This window comes from Chrysemys picta, chromosome 1 (genome assembly GCF_011386835.1).
Source record: "Chrysemys picta bellii isolate R12L10 chromosome 1, ASM1138683v2, whole genome shotgun sequence".
Taxonomy (NCBI): domain Eukaryota; kingdom Metazoa; phylum Chordata; order Testudines; family Emydidae; genus Chrysemys; species Chrysemys picta.
The window spans coordinates 15,494,605-15,515,734 of NC_088791.1; the positions used below are offsets into that span (position 1 = coordinate 15,494,605).

The 21,130-nt window shown below is 43.9% G+C and overlaps 1 protein-coding gene across 9 annotated transcripts in view; it reads right to left on the minus strand.

The window, feature by feature from the left end:
* Positions 1–21,130, minus strand: part of USP6NL (USP6 N-terminal like) — a 208,820-nt gene that overhangs the window by 85,035 nt on the left and 102,655 nt on the right. For 7 of the 9 annotated variants that reach the window (XM_065599436.1, XM_008172235.4, XM_024108964.3 and 4 more), the window contains one exon: positions 20,842–20,924. The exons of the other annotated variants lie outside the window; for them this stretch is intronic. In XM_065599436.1, the coding sequence (XP_065455508.1) occupies positions 20,842–20,924 (83 nt within the window). The remainder of the gene's footprint in view (positions 1–20,841; positions 20,925–21,130) is intronic. 9 annotated transcript variants of the gene reach the window in all.

Here is a 21,130-nt window from a genome sequence, read left to right on the forward strand (position 1 = left end):
ATGGTAACATACAAAAGCCAGTAGAAGAACACTTCAATCTTCCTGGACAGTCTATAACAGATTAAAAATAGCCATACTTGAACAAAAAAACTTCAGAAACAGACTTCAAAGAGAAACAGCAGAACTAAAATTCATTTGCCAATTTAACACCATTAATTTGGGCTTGAATAGGGACTGGGAGTGGCGGCTCACTACAAAAGCAGCTTTGCCTCTCCTGGAATTGACATCTCCTCATCAATTATTGGGAGTGGACTACATCCACCCTGATCGAATTGGCCCTGTCAACACTGGTTCTCCACTTGTGAGGCAACTCCCTTCTCTTCCTGTGTCAGTATGTTTATGCCTGTATCTGTAATTTTCACTCCACGCATCTGAAGAAGTGGGTTTTTACCCACAAAAGCTTATGCCCAAATAAATCTGTTATTCTTTAAGGTGCCACCAAACTCCTTGTTGTTTTTAACTTCTTGAGAGACTTGTCGAGGTGACGCAGGTCCAGAATGGTCTGAGGCCCCCTTTTGTTTTTGGGATTAGGAAATAGTGGGAGTAGAAATCTTTCCCCTTTAAGTCTGGAGGGATCTCCCTTACCGGGCGCAGGCAGTTGAGGACAGAGCAGGGGGGTGGATCCTGGGAAGTGACTGGGGCACATCCTCAAAATGCCTGCTTCTGGCTTTCTTGGCCTTTGGAAGAACCAGAGGAACGGGAAGACGAAGGGTAATGCCATTTAAATCCTTTGTCTCTGTCCTTCTTGCTGTGGAGCTGGACCAGGGGACACCACAGGACCTCGATGGAGATGGGGCACGGAACAGCTTTCTAGCCTGCTGAGTGGTGTGTAGGCCCAAAGAACGATGGGTGGCATGGTAGTCTTAAGGCCATTAAGCCATGCATCAGTCAGCTCCTAAAAGAGCCCTGCTTCTTCAAATGGGAGTTCCTGAAGGTTAGTCTGCATCTCCTGGGACAGCCCAGAAAACTTTAACCAGGAGTTGTGCCTCATGACCAACGCAGAGGCGACTACCCTGACCACCAAGTCCGTAGCATCCCAGGCCATCTGGAGGGTGCCTCTCACCACCACTTTGCCCTTTTCTACTAAGGTGGCCAACTCCTGGGCCCGGTCTTGTGGGAGGCCCTCCTTGAACTTGCTGATCAAGTCCCACAGGTTGACGTTCTACCTGCCTAGCAGGGCCTGATGGTTAGACACCTGAAATTTCAGGCTGGCTGTCAAATACATTTTCCTGCCAATCAAGTCCAACCTCTTGGTATCTTTATTTTTCGGTGTGCCACTCGCCTAGCCCTGCCTGTCCCTTTCGTTGATGACAGGTATGACCATGGACCCCACTGGAAGGTGAGTATACAGGTACACAAATCTCTTCGCTAGGACACAGTACTTCTTTTCCATCTCCTTGAAGTCATAGAATCATAGAATATCAGAGTCGTCGGGGGGAGAGGTGGACTGCTTGTTTGCAAGGGGTCCGCCACCGCTTCGGCTGGAGACGATGAAAATGACTGCACCACAGGAGGAGGGGCAGCTTCCCCTTGCTCATCCGGGGACTGATCCTTGGGCATTGGGGCTCACTGTGTCGCCCCCACGTCAGATCCGGCACCGTGCTCCGACTCCAGTGCCTGCTATGCCGGGGCAGCTTGTCCGATGAGGCCTGGGAGGAATGGTGGGAGTACGGGACTGGCATAACAGGTACACTCCACCAGTTCCAGTACTGCCACTGAGCCGGCCACAGCCCCTGCCTCCAAGCTGCCACCATAGAAGCCGAGCCAGTCTCACGGGTTGGTGGAGATTCACCTTTTATAGGTGAGGAGCTGAACTCTCCTTCAGAGTCAGACCATTGCCCTTCCAGTGACCAGGGGGGAGCTGTAGATGCCCGAGTCTGCCGACTGACCCTTATCGGCGACTGGTAAGGAGAGGGCAGGGACTGGTGTCTGCCCAAAGAGCAGTGCTGGGGAGGCAGAGATTCGTGCCGCAACTGGCAACAATCCTGCACCGGAGGGATCGATATCTGGGAGACTGCATAGGCGATGGTGATCTGCGCCGTGGCGATCTCTGGTGGGAGGCCCAACGGTACTGTGGGTACAGGGATCAGCATCATGACTCAGGTGTCCTGTGCCTGGCAGGTGGAGACCTTGGCGTCAGGGACCTGTCTCTTCTAACCGGAGACCAAGGCTGTGGTGATGGGGACCAGCGCCTGTGGTCCAGGAATCGGGGACACTCCGCTGTTTTAGAGGGCGGTCCCATAACCGGCTTGCCCGTAGATGGCTTGGCCTCTGCGATGCCAGACAGCCTACTTGCTCTTTGGCCACTGGGCCCACTTCGAGCACAGATGACTGTGCTAGGGGCCAGGACCCCCTGCCGCTCTCAGAAGTCAGAGGTGGGTCCCTGGCTGGACTAGGGGGGTCAAACTGCAGCAGTACCCCTAAGCAGCTCCGGGACAGGCACGTGGCCTGTCACAGATCCTTTGCCCGAAACCCTATTTTTCTGCGGTGCTGTCGGGCCCGTTGACATCAGACGCTTCTTAGGCACCGGGGAGGGGGAACGGTGCCGGGTGGATTCCGGTGCCAGCGGTGTGTTGTGCGCCAACGCCGAAGTGCAAGGCGTGGAGTCCGATCGAGAGGTCTCCGAGGTAGGATGAAACACAGCCTCCATGAGGCCCCTCAAGCGGATATCCCGCTCCTTTTGAGTTCGAGGATGAATCCTGCACTTGTCCTTTCTGTGGAACTCCTCCAAATATTTTAAACAGCTCTTGTGGGGGTCACTAATGGGACTCTAACTCCTAAACTACTATTCTAACACTTAACTTAATGGTCTAAGTACCTATCAATTAAAAATAAAGGAGACAGAAGGCAAGACAAGGCACTCTGACTAACCGTCATGGGTGGTAAGAAGGAACCAAGTAAATTTTTAGAGAGCTGAATATGCATAGATTTGATAAGAGATTAGAGAAGCAGCAATATAAGTCTGCAAATATTTGATGGATGGAAAAACAAAGCTGGATATGGAGTTATTTAGTGTGGTATATGAGGGTACAACTAGCATATATTTGATAATAATAAAAAAAATTAAATGTATGAGGAAAAACATCCTTAGTGTGAGCGGTTATTGGGCTGTGGTATAGCTAGCCAAAGAGAAAGAGCAGAATTTCCAGTATTTAGGACTTTTACATCTTTGCTGGACAAAATATTAGTAATTATACCTTAGGGGAAAATTTCTGCATTGGCAGACATATTGACTAAATGATCTCATAGGTCTTTTTCTTTTACCTTTTGATTCTATGACACACAAAAGTTGTCAAAAGAGTGATACTTAGTATAAAAATACTATGATATTTAGCAGTAGCATATATTCTAGTTTTGTGTATGCAAACATGTCACCCTTTCATAATAGCTTTCAAACTGATGCCCTATAATGTGAAATGAGGCAATAACAAGATATTCTAGAGCAGCTGAACTCCATTAAAGAATTAACTGACATTGTCATACACAAGGTAACTAAAACTAATAGTAGAAATCAGAGTTTATAATATCAAATCTTACTTGGGATGAGTTTTGATATTTATCACTGCATTAAAGTATTGTAAACAGTATGTGTCAGAAAACAAACAGACCTTTAAAATGAACCAGAAGATACCAATTACTTTTACAAATAGGAATAAAACAATACATTTATTTTGCATTTGTTCAGACCCATCTTTAAATTGTTCTACCCTTATACAGAGTACATCTAAACATTAATTTTGTTTGTGTCCTTTCCCTCACTCTACCCCCCCACATTTTTTTAAGTCTAGCACTGAGCTCAGAACAAAAACCAAGATATCCTTTTGTATAACAAAACTAATTTGGAGGTGGTTAAGGAAGTAGCTTTGTGGATGTTTATGGAGAATGCCTCCAAAGCATAATGGGTAACATGGATCAGTGCTGTGCATACCCACCTTCAAGTCCTTCCTCAAAACTCTTTGTTGCCATGACGCCTACACAAAACTTCACAACAGTTAGACTGCTGGTGTGTATGACCATTGCTCATCACCAATATGGCTTTATATTGTCCTGCCTGTATCCATCTGCTGTCTCAGACTTTACATATGCAAAGAGTGAAGGAATGGTACACAAAGTTATCGAGGATACCATAAAAGAAAAACATACATGAAAAATCCATCCTGAGACACAGATTTTCCTTCTCACTAAGGGAGACATAACTAGGGCCCTACCAACTTCACGGCCATGAAAAATGTGTATCAGACCATGAAATCTGGTCTCCCCCACCCATGAAATTTGGTCTTTTGTGTGCTTTTACCCTATACTTACAGATTTAATGGGAGGAGACCAGCGTTTTTCTAATTAGGGGTCCTGACCCAAAAAGGAGTTGCAGGGGATCACAAGGTTATTTTAGGGGGTCAAGGTATTGCCACCCTTACTTGAGTGCTGACTTGAGGGCTGGGCGACATGCCATACCATGCTACCCTTACTTCTGTGCTGTTGCTGGCAGTGGCTCTGCCTTTAGAGCTGGGCTCCTGGCCAGCAGCCGCCACTCTCCAGCTGCTCAGCTCTGAAGGCAGTGCTGCCACCAGCAGCAGCGCAGAAGTAAGAGTAGCAGTACCGCAACCCCCAACACACAATAACTTGCGACCTCCCCCACAACTCCTTTTTGGGTCAGTACCCCTACAATTACAACACCGTGAAGTTTCAGATTTAAATAGCTGAAATCATGAAATTTACCCCTTTTTAAAATCGGATAACCGTGAAATTGACCAAAATGGACCGTGAATTCGTTAGGCCCTACAGATAACAGTAGGAAGAAATGGAACAATGTCCTGAATGCCATCCTTCTGATCCTGAAGGAACTGGACAGAGAGAGACTAGCTATCATCCACAAGACGGTTAGGAACAGACTCAAAGTTGACAAAAAAAGGTGCTTTTGGAGGGGCTAGGGTGACCAGATGTCCCGATTTCATAGGGACAGTCCGATTTTTGGGTCTCTCTTATATATTCCACCCCCCAGGTCCCGATTTTCACATTTGCTGTCTGATCACCCTAGGAGGGGCAATAGTGACCATTAAAGAATTCTCCAAAGTAGCCAGAACTAGTACCCGCTTGCAGCACCATTTCTCACCACATTTCAGTCTACAACAAAATGCTGATTTCAGAAATGGATGCAATACTACTGCAAAGGAAAGACATGTGGCATATGCATTCAGAATCTTCAAACGTAGAAGCTTAAAAAAATTGTTTATTAAAAAGGGAAGGATGTGTGATGCAGCTGCCATTATTGTATAAGAATGTGGATGTAGAGATCAAAGCTCATCCTCCATTTTGGAAAGCAGGTTCCTGAACTACAAGAGGCATGGCTGAAGTTTACAGCACGTGCACTATTGCTGTGTTATGCAATATTTAAATAAAAATAATTGGTTGTTAAAATACAAAGTTATCCATATCTTAACACCATCACCACATTCAGTGGTTTGCACAATTTGAAAAGGCCCTGAATGCCATTATTCTGTATGCTCCTGAGTTCAGAATTTAGTCAGACTTGCTGCTAAATTTTTAAACAGGAATGATAATAATTAAGACAAAATAATACAGATGGTTTCTTGACCTGAAGCTTGTATATCTTCAAGAGTATTTGTGTATTATATTGTTAGTTATGTTTTGTAATTCTTCTAAAATATGCAATAAAAATATTTTTTTAAACCGCTGAATGCCTTTGAAATCACCAAAAGGATCTTTTCTTGTGTTAGTAAAATGAATCTTGAAATTTATTTTGACTTTCCATTACTAATCTAAGAAAAAACTCCCACTATGCTCATTTTTAAAAAAAGCTTGACTGTACAATAGGTTATAAAGGCCAAAAGGTTAATTGAAGCTGAATTTGCTTTTTTAACAGCACTTCCCCAACAATTCCATCAGTGCTGATTAGCAATGCATAATTTCAGAGACTAGAATCAGTCTAGGGAAATGCATCACACATTATAAGGCAGAATTCATGGTACACTATGTAAGGTTGTGTTACAACTTTGATAATAATTCCCTATTCTCTAGCGTAAAAAAAAAAAAATCATAAGAAAATAAAATCTCTGCCAATCAAACTCCCATATACAAGGGTTCAATCCCAAAGAGAATTTATAAAAATAAATTTTGAGCTCTGAATTTGTCTGAGGATCTGCCAGTGGCGGAGACTACTAGGATCTCCACAGAGAAGGGGTAGTCAAGTCACTATCTTGACTGACAGGCCTGACCCTTCCTCACATGCAGATGAGAAGGAGGAAAACCCTGACCGCAAGCCTGGATGCGAGGCAGAAATACCAATAATGTAACAAGATTTGAATTCATAATTAATCTTTGTACAGAACAAACATTTCACTGATTTTTTTTAGTACACAGACGCAATTTGGTGCCACTTGAGTTCATTAATGCCTGGCTGGGCCCAGGAATTGAAGGATATTGGTTATGCCTCACCATAAACTATTCTCCAAAAACCTTACTTAATGTTAATACAGCTCTGGTGTATGGGTTTTTCTATTTATTTCTACCTCCAAGATCAAGTAAAGTTACAGTACTTCCATTTTTAATATTACTCGATGCAAAGCTTCAGCAGCCTGGTTTCCATCTTCAATTTATATTCCCTAGTAAAACCCTACTACTTTTATATGCCTCACTAGAACACAAACGTGTTTGACATCCAAATTCAAGTCAGTGAGATCAGTTGCATGAATAAGGGTTTGCAGGACCTAGGGCTATGACTGCTTTTGGAAGTCATGGTGTTATTCTGAGCTATGTAGAAGTGATCTTGGGAAATGTATAAATGATGTAGTGATGGTATTAAAAGGAACTAATGTTTTAGGGGCTAAAGACAATACTCCAACAAGGCCAATGCATAAATACACTGAAATGAAAAGAAGAAGAAAAAACATTATGCTTTTCAAAATGTTTCCACTAAAGTTAGATGGATAAAAAAATCAATGCCTTCATTTGGAGGCATTTAATGGAGCATCTAACAGTTCTTGATTGAAATCCATTTTTTTGCTTCATTATTTTCATTTTTGCCGCCTGCTGCAAAAATGCATTAGGCGACTAATAAAAATTCAAAACACTTAAAGAATACAGTTTGATAGGGGAAAAAAATGGATACATATCAGTCTCTTAGTGAGAGAAAAAGTACTGATCTCTGCTGCCTGATGTATGCCCCAGGCAAAGCAATAATCTCCAGCATTAGCAAACTATTCTGAAACATGTTCAGTATTTTAACAGACTCTTAGGATAAAGAGAATAAAACTATGAGCCAAAAGCTCAGATGTTGTAAATCGGTGCAGCTCCACTGAAATCAATACTTGAACTAAATAGAGCTGCCTCAATTTACAAAAGCTGAGAATCTGGTCCAATACCTTTTTTTAAGGACCTAAATTTCAATGTTCCAATATCAACGGATAGACTTCTAATTTAAAAAAAGTTTGTACAAATGTGCACTTTCCAGAATCAGCCCCAAACAATGCTTGACTCCAACACCTTGGTGCTACTTGCAGTCATGGGCGGCAGGTACTGAAGGCCAGGGTAGGTTAAGCCTTACCTAACCAATGCTGTGGCCTCGCCCCTGCTCTGCCCAAGGCCCCGCCCTCAGTCCCCCACTCCCATGAAGCCAGCAGCCTGGAGCTCGGGGCTCCTCTGGCCCTGAGAGACTTGGGGCTCTGGTCACAGCAGGAGGGGGGTTTGGGCCTCCAGCAGGTGGGGGTAGGGCCTTGGACGGAAGGTGCAGGGCCAAAGGGGTTAGCCTCCACGAAGTGGGGGTTCCACCCGCCACTCATGCTTGCAGAACAAATATAGCGGTCTCTGCCCTGAAGCATTTTACTCCTATTTCAGACATGACAATGGGTGACAGCAACAAAGTGGGAGATGGGATGAGGGGGGAAAAAACAAAGTTAAGAGACGCTTAAAGTGGGTAAGATAAAGTTTATTATTACATGTGATAGGTTTTTTTAAAAAAAACTGTAAATTGATAGAGAAATCTCTATATTGTTACAGTATATTTTTGACCAATAGATTTTGAGAGAGTCAAGCCTTGACCAAGATGAAATGAATGAAGAGGAAAGTAGTAGTTGCCTTTGGTAGCTCTCAAAAAAAATACTACATATCCTTCATAGACAGTAGAGCTATAGATAAAGGAGACAAAAAGATGTAGACAACTCTGCAGTGGATAATATAGATCTCAGTAGCTGGTTAAACAAAGGAAATACAGATGTAGAATTTGAGACCTATTGCTGAATCACTGTATACCTGATGAGTAACTGAAGTAATTAGCTCTGATTGGTGCCAAATGAAGTATCCAAGCATACTTCAGATGACTGAGACTGCTTAATCTTGCAGGGGAATGTCTTTCAGTGATTTGGTAAGTGAGCTAATATCTTTTATTGGACCAATTTGCGTGGGTGAGAGAGACAAGCCTTTCAAGCTGACACAGAGCTCTTCTTCAGGTCATATTTCACTGACTTGGTGATTTCCATATGGAGGAGCATGAAGGCTCTGGCTACATGTTGCCAGGGGCATGCCTGATTGGAGAAATAAGCAAGGGAGTGTGCTTTTTGCTGTCCTGACTTATCTACAGGCTATGCCCCCCTTCCACCCTAGGAAGCTGCTGAGGCTGCTGTATTCATATTAATCTTTAGTTCTCCCTCTGATGCTGAATAGTCTGAAGATTAAGTAGTAGTGGCGTCACCTTATGCAAATACTACTGATCTTCACGGCCACCAAATGCTGCCTCTCCGACATCTGTCCTATGTTCTGGGAACATGCACAAGCTTTAGAAAGATGTAGTTGCACACAAGACATGCAAATATGGGACATCTAGGCTCCTTTGAAAATCCCAGCCCAAGGCGCTGAAGTAAGTATACAAGCAGGAAAAATTCTACAAGGTGTTACACACACCTATCAGATGCGGAAGAGGTAGTATAAACCTTAACTCTAGGTATACGTGGCAGTCCATTATAATGTGAGCAATAGTAGGGGCAAATGTAAAGACTATGCTAAAATGCATTTGCACAAGGGGGTAGAGTTGGGGTTGTGTGTTCCACTTTAATTTTGGCATTTCTTGACTCTGAATGCTTAACTGTGCAATCTTAACACTGCCTTATTGTAGTTTTTAAAATATAATTTGCAAACAGAACTCTAGCTAGCTAATAGGAAAATGATGTGTTCAAATTCACACAAAAAAAGATCTTGTCTTATGTGTGTGAGATAATTCTGTTCTTTACTGTAGTTTCAACCCATTTGCCTAGTGCTTAAGTTAAGCTTACCAGCCTGTAATTGTCAGGGTCACTTTTGGAACCTTTTTATAAAAAAAAAAATATTACATTAGCTATCCTCCAGTCATCTGGTACAGAGGTTGACTTAAGCGACAGCTTCCATTCCACAGTTAGTAGTTCTTCAATTTCATATTTGAGTTCCTTCAGAACTTTGGGGTAAATATCATCTGATGACTTCTTACTGTTTAGTTTATCAATTTGTTCCAAAAACTCTCTACTAACACCTCAATCTGGGACAGTTCCTCAGATCGGTCTCCTAAAATGAATCGGTCAGGTGGGAGAATCTTCCTCACACCCTCTGCAATGAGAGCCGATGCAAGGAATACTTTTAGCTTCTCCGCAACAGCCTTGTTTTCTCTGAGTGCTCCTTTAGCACCTTAATTGTACAGTGGCCCCACAGATTGTTTGGTAGGCTTCCTGCTGCTGATGAACTTAAAAAAAAATAAGAACAGGAGGACTTGTGGCACCTTAGAGACTAACAAATTTATTAGAGCATAAGCTTTCGTGGACTACAGCCCACTTCTTCGGATGCATATAGAATGGAACATATATTGAGGAGATATATATACACACATACAGAGAGCATAAACAGGTGGGAGTTGTCTTACCACCTCTGAGAGGCCAATTAATTAAGAGAAAAAAAACTTTTGAAGTGATAATCAAGCTAGCCGAGTACAGACAGACAGTTAGATAACAAGTGTGAGAATACTTACAAGGGGAGATAGATTTAATGTTTGTAATGGCTCAACCATTCCCAGTCCTTATTTAAACCGGAGTTGATTGTGTCTAGTTTGCATATCAATTCTAGCTCAGCAGTTTCTCGTTGGAGTCTGTTTTTGAAGTTTTTCAACCTATCCTGAAAGATGATCCTTTACTCTCACAGATCTTGGGAGACAGACCTGTCCTCGCTTACAGACAACCCCCCAACCTAAAGCAAATACTCACCAGCAACCACACATCACTGAACAAAACCACTAACCCAGGAACCTATCCTTGTAACAAACCCCGATGTCAACTCTGTCCACATATCTATTCCAGTGACATCATCATAGGACCTAATCACATCAGCCATACCATCAGGGGCTCGTTCACCTGCACATCTACCAATGTGATATATGCCATCATGTGCCAGCAATGCCCCTCTGCCATGTACATTGGCCAAACCGGACAGTCTCTACGCAAAAGAATTAATGGACACAAATCTGACATCAGGAATCAAAATACTCAAAAACCAGTGGGAGAACACTTTAACCTGTCTGGTCATTCAGTGACAGACCTGCGGGTGGCTATATTACACAGAAAAACTTCAAAAACAGACTCCAACGAGAAACTGCTGAGCTAGAATTGATATGCAAACTAGACACAATCAACTCCGGTTTAAATAAGGACTGGGAATGGTTGAGCCATTACAAACATTAAATCTATCTCCCCTTGTAAGTATTCTCACACTTGTTATCTAACTGTCTGTCTGTACTCGGCTAGCTTGATTATCACTTCAAAAGTTTTTTTTCTCTTAATTAATTGGCCTCTCAGAGGTGGTAAGACAACTCCCACCTGTTTATGCTCTCTGTATGTGTGTATATATATCTCCTCAATATATGTTCCATTCTATATGCATCCGAAGAAGTGGGCTGTAGTCCACGAAAGCTTATGCTCTAATAAATTTGTTAGTCTCTAAGGTGCCACAAGTCCTCCTGTTCTTCTTTTTGCGGATACAGACTAACACGGCTGCTACTCTGAAACCTTTAAAAAAAAATGTTTGTTGTTAGTTTATGTCTTTTGCTAGTTTCTCTTCAAATTCTTTCTTGGCCTGCCTACTTATATTTTTACACTTGATTTGCCAGAGTTTATGCTCCTTTCTATTCTCACTAGGATATGACTTCAAATTTTTAAAGGATGCCTTTTTGCTTCTACCTGCCTTTTACTCTGCTGTTTAGCCACAATGGCTTGTGTGTGTGGGGGGGGGTCCTTTTTCTGTTTTGCTTTGTTGGGGTCCTTTTTCTGTTTTGCTTTGTTTTTTATTTTTATTTGGGTGTAAGTTTAGTTTGAGCCTCCATTACGGTGTTTTGAACGTTTCCATGCAGCTTGAAGGCATTTCAATCTTGTGACTATTTCTTTTACCACTTCCCCTGGAGTCTATTCTGCAATCTAGTCTATCTGTCAGCAGGCTTTTCCTGATATTCAGCTTAAAAATTTCCCTTTATTAATCCTTATTACTGTACTGCCTTGTACTTCTCTGAGAACACTGCCCCATTTATGGCCCCTGTTGCCTTAATTTACCAGCAATTTATTTTGACAATTCATTTTTAAAAAACATTTTAAATAACTGGGCCACACCAATTTCTTTTCAATATCCAGAATCAATAGTACATCTAAAATTCATCAAAAGAATTACAAAATGGAAAATAACATGAATGTGAATACTTTGAATAGTTTTCCTGAGGCAGTAGTTATTAAAAATGGAATAGTATGCATTAGAAGCAGGCAGTACTAAGTCCCTGTAAATAACATTGTAAATTACCATTACAATAATCATTGGAATTGACCAAAGCTTCACAATTGATATTTCACTGTGGTTTTAAATTACACTTAGTATCAAGGTTAGGAATTTACCTTGAAACGGAATCTCACTTTTGTACTATTTTTGTTGCCAATTTGTCACATTGCCAGAATGTTATATGCAATGATATCTCCTCCCTCCTACTCCACATAGACTCAGAGAAAGATCTAACTCTTGTTCCAATATTAGAGGAAGCAGGGAAAGTACTGGTGCCACTTAGGTCTTCCCAAGGTGCATAATAGCCAGCTTGTACTGGGTAATTTTTTTAAAAAGCGAAGCCAGTACTTCCTGGTGTGCGACACAAATCGTGAGGACATGAGGAAGGCTGCATAAACCTGGAATCACCTCTGCGCATCAGCAAAAAGACCGTTACCTTTTCCGTAACTGGTGTTCTTCAAGATGCGTTACTCATGTCTATTCCATATTAGGTGTGTGTGCTTGCCACATGCACTGGTGCGGGAAGTTTTTCCCTCAGTGGTGTCCGTACGGGACTGGCTCTGGTGCCCCCTGGAGCGGTGCACACATGCCGTGGTATAAGGGGCACCGCCGGCTCCCCCCACCCTCAGTTCTTTCTTCAGGAAACTCCGACAGTGGGGAAGGAGGGCGGGTTATGGAATGGACATGAGCAACACATCTCGAAGAACACCAGTTACAAAAAAGGTAACTGTCTTTTCTTTTTCGAGTGCTTGCTCATGTCCATTCCATATTAAGTGATTCCAAGCAGTGCTAACAGAGGCGGGTTGGCGTTCACAGAGATGTAGATTGCAACACAGCTCTGCCAAACCCAGCATTGTCTCTGGCTTGCTGAGTGATGGCGTGGTGCACCGTGAACGTGTGAACCAAAGACGACGCCAGCCTCTGCAAACGTCCTGGATGGGAACGTGGGCCAGGAAAACCACTGAGGATGCCTGAGCTCTGGTCGAGTGGGCCCTCACAATCGGTGACGGCAGCACCTGTGCCAGCTCATACCATGTCCAGATGCAGGAGGTGATCCAGTTGGAAAGCCTCTGCAATGACACCAGAAGGCCCTTCATCCTTTGGCAGAAAGGCCAGATGGGGTCGCAGCTGAACTTTGTCCTTGTAGAACACTGTATACAGAAGCTCCGACATCAGGGCTTTAAGCTCCGACACTCGTCTTGTGGATGTTATCACCACAAGTAATGTGACCTTCCATAACAGGCGGGAGAGGGAGCAGGAGCCCATAGACTTAAAGGGTGGGCCCGTGAGCCTAGAAAGAACAAAGTTAAGGTCTTACTGTGGGACTGGAGCCCGGGCCAGCAGGAAGAGTGTCTGGAGCCCTCTCAGGAATCGGACCGATATGTCACGTGAAAACACCGTCTGACCTTGGATTGGCAGGTGAAACGCGGGGATAGCCGCAAGGTGCACTCGGATGGTGGAGAGGGCCAGCCCCTGGTTCTTAAAATGGAGCAGGTAATCTAAGATAGATTGTAAAGAGGAGCGCATTGGAGAGACGCTGTGCCAGGAGTTCTCAAACTGGGGGTTGGGACCCTTCAGGGGGTCGCGAGATTATTTACATGAGGTGTTGCGAGCTGTCAACCTCCACCCCAAACCCTGCTTGCCTCCAGCATTTACAATGGTGTTAAATATATTAAAAAGTGTGTTTATTTATTAGGGAGGTCGCACTCAGAGGCTTGCTGTGTGAAAGGGGTCGCCAGTAAAGAAGTCTGAGACCCACTGCGCTACGCTCAGATGCCCAGTGGGAGAACCTCATCCATTTGGCCAAGTAGGTTGCTCTAGTGGAAGGCTTCCTGCTTTCCAAGCGGATTTGCTGGACCTCATTAGAACAGACCTGCTCCTCCAAGTTCAACCATGCAGCATCCATGCCTTGAAGTGGAGGGGGGCAAGGCTGGGGTGTAGGAGATGCCTGTGATCCTGCAAGAGCAAATCCAGTCGGTCAGGAAGGGGCCAGGGAGCAGCCACTGCCAGGTCCATCAGTGAACCAAACCAATTTTGGCGCGGCCACGCCGAGGCAACCATGACAACTTGGGCCTCGTCTCTCTTGACCTTTGACAGGACTCTGCTGATGAGCGGGGATTGGCAGGAATGCGTACATCAGAACCCCCCTGACCATGACAGGAGGAAGGCATCGGAGAGGAAGTGTTTGCCCAAAGACCTTGTAGGGAACAGAAGCGATGACATTTCCTGTTCTGTCTGGTGGCGAACAGGTCCACTCAGGGAGTTCCCCATCTCTGGAAGAGAGTCCGTGCTACCTCTGGGTGGAATGACCACTCGTGGTGAGAGGAAAAAGATTTGCTGAGGCAATCTGCCAGCGTGTTCCTGACACCAGGAAGGTGACAGGCCTCCAGCTAGATTGCGTGGTTGATGCAGATATCCACAGTCGGAGTGCCTCTTGGCAGAGAGCCAACGAGCGTGCTCCCCCTTACCTGTTGATGTAGAACATCGAGGCCGTATTGTCCATCAACACACTCACCACCTTGCCTGCCAGGTGCAGTAGAAAGACTCCACAGGCCAAGCATACCGCTCTGAGCTCCTTGACATTTATGTGCAACATTATCTCCTCCGAGGACCACGTGCCCTGGGTCTGGAGATTGCGGGGATGCGCTCTCCAACGTTGGTCCGAGGCGTCCGATATCAAGTCGATGGAGTGATGAAGGCTGGGAAATCGAACTCCCTTCCAGGACTGCCCTGGGGTCGGTCCACCATTGCGGCGAGCTAAGTATCATCGGGGGGATGGTAACAATCTTTTCCAAGTGATCTCTGGACTGGGAATAGACCAACGCTAGCCACTGCTGTAAGGGCCGCATCCAGAACCTGGCATGGCGGACAACATATGTACATGCTGCCATGTGGCCCAGCAGGTGCAGGCAAACCCTGGTCGTGGACAGGGGGAAACGCAAAGACTCCCGCGATGAGGTCCACCAACGCTTGGAACCTCTCCTGCGATAGACACGTTCTGGCACAGGTGGAGTTGAGCACTGCTCCGATGAACTCTATTCTCTGCACTGGAACTAACTGTCGACTTTTTGTCGTTAACCAGCTGGCCCAGGGATGGGCACATGGCCTGCAGCACCGCAACATTCCTCTGAACTTTGGACCTGGAGCGGCATTTGACAAACCAGTCGTCGAGGTACGGGTAGATCTGGATACCTCAATGGCTGAGGTAAGCAGCTAGTACTGACATGCACTTGGTGAACACCCTCAGTGCTGTCACGAGACCAAACGGGAGGACCACGAACTGATAGTGGTCGGGTCCCACCATGAAAAGTAGGAAACGTCTATGACCTTGAAAGATCGCTATGTGGAAATATGCGTCCTTCAAGTCGAGGGCAGCATACCAGTCTCCCAGATCCAGGAAGGGGATGATGGAGGCCAGGGACAGCATGCGGAACTTCAGCTTCTTTAGGTATTTGTTGAGGTCTCGCAGGTCCAGGTTGGGCTGTAGACGGCCCTTGGCCTTTGGGATTAAAAAGTACCGGGAATAGAACCCCTTGTTCCTGTACTCGCAAGGAACCTTTTCCACTGCACCCTGCTGCAGCAACCCTTCTACCTCCTGCACAAGACGACTCTTGTGAGAGGTGTCCCTGAAGGGGAAGGGGGGAGAAGGTGGCGGGGGTAGAAAGAAACTGGAGGGTGTAACCCTGCACCACAGTATTGAGGACCCAGTGGTCCAAAGTTACAGTGGTCCATGTGGGGAGGAAAAAAGAAAGGCGGTTGGAAAACAGCAGGAAAGACAGATCCGGGGTATAGTTTGGTAGGTCGCCCTCAAGCGCACCCTCAAAATGCTTGCTTGCCCCCCCCTGCTTATTGCGGGTCGGGCCCGATTGGGCAGAGGGTGGAGGGTGGGTGGCTCAGGCAGCACTTGTAGCCCCTACTCTTCTTATGGGGCAGCTCCTGCCGGGGTTGGCTCCTTTGACCCCGAGATGGCTTACGGGCTGGCCCGGGGACATACAGCCCTAGAGTTTTCAGGTAGTGCTGAAGTCTTTCAATCCATGAAGCTTACTATCTGTCTGTTCTGCAAACAGGGCCTGGCCATCGAAGGGGAGGTCCTGCATCGACTGCTGACCCTCAGTCGACAGACCCAAGAGGAGCAACCAGGATGCCCTCCACATGGAAACGGCCAAAGCCATGGTGCGAGCCGCAGAGTCTGCCATGTCCGAAGCTGCTTGGAGGGCCGTACTGGCCGCCTCCATACCCTCTGAGGATCGCCCAGAACTCTTTCCTGGACCCTTTGGGCAACGAGACCTTGAATTTGGCCTTGGTCTGCCACATGTTGCAGTCGTAGTGGCCAAGGAGGGCTTGGTGATTGGCCCCTCTCAACTGAAGGCTGAAAGACTAATACATTTTTTGCCCAAACAGATCCAGTCTCTCTGAGTCTTTATACTTGGGCATAGCCCCGGGTTGACCCTGCCTCTCCCTCTGATTAACGGCCTCAACTACGAGGGAGTTTGGAGCCGGGTGAGTATAGAGATGCTCCATGGCCTTTAGCTGGCACAAAATATTTGCACTTAGTCCTTTTTGAAATAGGTGGCAGGGAGGAGGGGGTTTGCCATAGGGCATTAATAATTTTGATACCCCCTCATGTAAGGGTAAAGCCACCCTGGCGGGTGCCATGGAACAAAGAAAGTCAAACAGTGAGTCCGATGGCTCCTCGAGCAGCAGGCGTTCCAGCACCATCACTGGCGGCAAGAAGGAACTGAGGGTTGGGGGAGCTGGCGGCGCCCCTTATACCGTGGCATGTGCTCGCCACTCCAGCGGGCACCAAAGCCGGTCCCCTATGGATACCACTGAGGGAAATACTTCTGGCACCGATGCATGTGTCGAGCGCACACACCTAGTATGGTATGGACATGAGCAAGCACTTGAAAAGAACATGCCCCTACAACTCTTCCTTGAAAACCTCCCACCTTTTCCTTTCTTACTGCTTCTTCCACAGTTCGTAACGTAAATGTCCACAGAAGCAGCTTGTGTGTACATGCCTCCCGGCACATGAAGTAACCCACCAAATTAAACTTTTCTGTCCTATCAGCAGTCAGCTCAGCCGAAGGTGTACGTACATAGAGCTACCAAAGGATGATACAAACAGAATGCAGCTTTCTAATGGGGAGAAAGAATGAAAAATACAAACTATGGACGATAATCAAGTCCCACTGCAGTCTGTAACTAGTGAGACCTAATCTTGTGATAAGTTCCCTACAGTCTGCGCTTTCCGCTACATCAGACAGGAAATTCTGCAGCAGTTTAAATTAAACTTTTAAAATGAAGTTTTAAATAAAATGAGAATTAATTATACAATCACTACAGATTTCCTTATTTTTTTTATTCTGATGCCTTGTTGAATTTTAGGCTGTCCTCAAATTTCCAATTTTTTATATTCTACATTTTTTTTAATTTCACAATTCAAGGGCATTATAAATGCTGTCAGGAAAAGTTGGTCTTGACAACTGAGTAAGGAACAATTGGGAAGACAAAAACCTTCAGATAAGCTTTGTTCCCATAAAACTATCAACCAGTGAAATCGTTAATGCAGACTTTTGTTACCTTTCGATTTCAGAGTTAACGGCAAATTGAAAAGAATGGGGCAGTTCACATCTCTTGGGGCCATTGTTACAGGCTTGCTATAAACTGCATTATGACTACATTGTACATATTTTCAAGGCTATCTTTACAACCATGAAGCTAGAGTCTTTTTTTTTTCCCTTATATGAAAGCTTACAACCTGAATCACAATTCTTTGGCAAACGGATAAATTCTGAAGCTTCAGTACTGCAAAAGACACAAGACCGTGACCATAATTAAAAAGTGAACCCAGTGTAAATTGGCTTTCCCACAAAGGGAGTTTGACATTCCTGTTTTGAATAAATTCTTCTTTGGGCACATCTCAGAATAATATAAATGTCATCTGGAACGAGTTCTAGGTTTGAGAATCATGGAGCCGCACTGATGGCACTCAAGCGAACTCTCATTCTCAAGGATTAATACATAAGCAGACAGATACTATGTCTCTTCACTAATTACACAGACCTAAGATCTTTGCTAATTTATGCAGTCTGTGGGCATTATAAATCTTTCCATTTCCATCCCATACAGTTGAGTACACAGGGACTGGATTTTGTACAGTACCTATGTACCAATGAATAATGTCAGTACTTGAGAGGAAATACGATCTAATGATTAAGATACAGGACTCGAGTTCATGAGATCTGAGTTTCCGGAACACTGACTAGCTGAACAGAAAAAAAGAATTATAGTAGAAGTGAGGGGTTGAGTGACCTTCAGAAGTTAGTCAAGAAAGAGAGGGTTATTCAGGTAGCAAGCATTAAAAATCAACTTAAAGGGGTAGTTCATAAGAGATGCCTAAATGCAGACTCGGTTTGCAAATTTCCAGCAGTTTGATTCAGCTCCTCAAAGTCAATGGGTGACTTTTTCCAATGACTTCAATGATCTTTGAACTAGGCCCTAGGAAACCAACAAGAAATAATTTTTCTTCCCCGCCACCCACATATGTGTTTTTCTCTTTTTTATCCAAAATACATGCAATGTAATAATAGTAGTTTACAAAGTACAGCATCTTTCATCCCACTTGACTCAAAAGCACTTTATAAACCATATATGCAAGAATCAATTCACCCACTAATGAAGCAAAACCATCCCCAAGGCAAAATTTGACAGCTAATTAACAGCTTGCAGCAACATCACAGAACAGTATGGGCAGGAAGTGAGGAAGAATGCTATAAGAACATATTTATTAGGCCTTTTAAATAATGTCTTCACTAGCCAGTAAACAATCTAGACTTCCCAATTTCTGAACTTTTTTTTTTTTTTTAAACATTGTTGGACAAATATTCCATGAAACGCTAAGGCCTAGTCTACGCTATAAAGTTAGGTTGACATAAGTCACCTTGCATCAACCTATTTGTGCATGTGTCTATGCTCAAATTTGTCTCCAGCTGACAAACACCCTGCTACAGCAACACAGTGAAACCACATCCTCAATAGCGTAGAGCTATGGTAATCCTACGCAGAACACTGAGGAGGAAGAGAAAGAAGAGGATTAGGGAGGACACGTTCTGTGAGATCCCGTAAACTAGTGCTGCATCAGACCGTGAACAAAGAGCTTGGTGGGCCAATATGACTGACAGCATGGAAAACCAGTCAGTGCTTGTTTCTCAATGAAGCGCCACTTATAGATCTGTCTGCAGCTGCTCCAGGAACACCACCAACAGCCTTGAATTGTTTGTCTCTATGTCCCTCAGCAAATTGGCCTAGAAGAAATCCTCACATCCCTCATTATTGCAGTACATCCTGCAGGTCTGCAAATACAGGAGAATCATGAATCCTGTATTTGCAGCATTCATGAGAATACTGCAAAGCTCTGCGCGCTCCATGCTTCTGACAGAGATTGCAGAGACAGAAAAGCGCCACGTGGATTTGTGGGATTTTTTTTTTTAAAGGCACGAAAATTATGGAATATTAATGGTATTCTGAGATGGAAAAAGCTGCATGCTTGGAACTTGACCCCTAGCTCCCAGAAATTCCTGGCCAAGTCATTTCTATCCCACAACACGTGGCAAAAATTTCTCAAAAGGCACAAATACCCGATGGTGGCATGATGCACCACATTTTGCATTGACACAAGCACCCCTGGTGAGTACACCAGCACTGACACAAGCAGCCAAGTATGCACAAGTCCAAGCGATATAAAAACTTCAGTGGCTGTATGCCAACATAATTGCATCCACCACAGTTTGTAATGTAGACATAGCCTAAAAATACTGAAGAATCCTGACTGGCTAGTAGAAAGGTTAGCAAATCATTCTGTGCCGTTCAATATCTGTAAATTGATCTTCTAATAATATGCTCTTACACCCATCTAAAGGCACTAATGGAACACACGCAGCTTTGGTAAAGACATTTCCAGGTCTTAAGGCTTATTTATGGCCTGATCCAATCCTCTATGAAGTCAATGGAAAGATGTCACAATGTTAACAGACTGTCATAACTGTTACTGAGTACAGAAAAGTGAAGAAATACCAATCTTCACTCTGCCTCCTTTTGTACATTTGTTATGCTGGTCTTTACTTACAATATCACATACTACAATTTAATCCTGGTTGTTTTTTTTTTTTAATAAATAGTATGTGATCAAGTCTGTATTGGAATGCACCAGGGGTGCACACAATCTGGATTCTGGCATTTCCTGATTTTGAGTGCTTAATTATTTTAGGCCCCAACCCTGCAAAGACTTATGCACGAGTTTAACTTTACGCAATATGAACAGTCCCTACAACTTTAATGGGACTAGTCAGTGAATAACCTGAAACACAGGCATATGTCTCTACAGGGTCAGGATCTTACTTTTTTATTAGTGTAGAATTTTGTATGGAATTTCCTACACTTTTTAAATGAAAACGATGGAAAAATTCGTAAAAACATAAAAAGAAGCTTCCCTCTCTAGGACTTCAAAACTTCTGACCTGCACTTTTCAAAAATTGCATATGTATGCTACAATTTTATTTTGAGAGAGACAAGGTAGGTGAAGTAATATCTTTTATCGGACCAACTTCCGTTGATGAGAGAGACATTTTTGCACTTACACAGAGCTTTTTTCTTCAAATCTCTAATATTCTTGAACCAACACAACTCCAATTACACTGCAAATTTTAATTTTGTAATTAAAAAAATACAAATAACTTATCCAATCTTAATTCAGATGCACTATAAGTATCCACTTTAACTAAATATAACATTCACACCCAAATAAAATAGTCCAAAACTTTTCTATTCCCAACTACAGATCAATTTCAATCATAGAATAAAAAAAGCTGAGAATATAATAATAGAAAAACCACAGTGCAAGACCATTTAGAATTTATACACAATGGAATTCTGTTCTCACAGCAGTTCTATTACAAGTAAGCAATCAATACTTTCACCAATTAGGCATACATCAAAAAATACGAATAAGTAATAAACTTTTAATCTTATTTCCTTTTCAAACTAGCAACTTACTGTAGAAAACCAAATCTATCTGTGACTTTGTAAAGAAGGTAGTCTGCATCTTCCCAAGGTTCAATCTGGGCACCCTCTCGTCCCTAAAAAGAGAAAGAAAGGCAACAATGAAGGCTTATGGCACCACATAGCAAGCTGATCTAAAACTTAAAGACAGGACATGAGTTCTGCAGTTGGAGGCATATTCTATATCTGTCACACAGAACACCACCATAGAACTCCCAATCTAACCTACGAAGGATGAGAGAGCTCCCAACCATCCCACCAACATTACTCATTTAAACAGTAT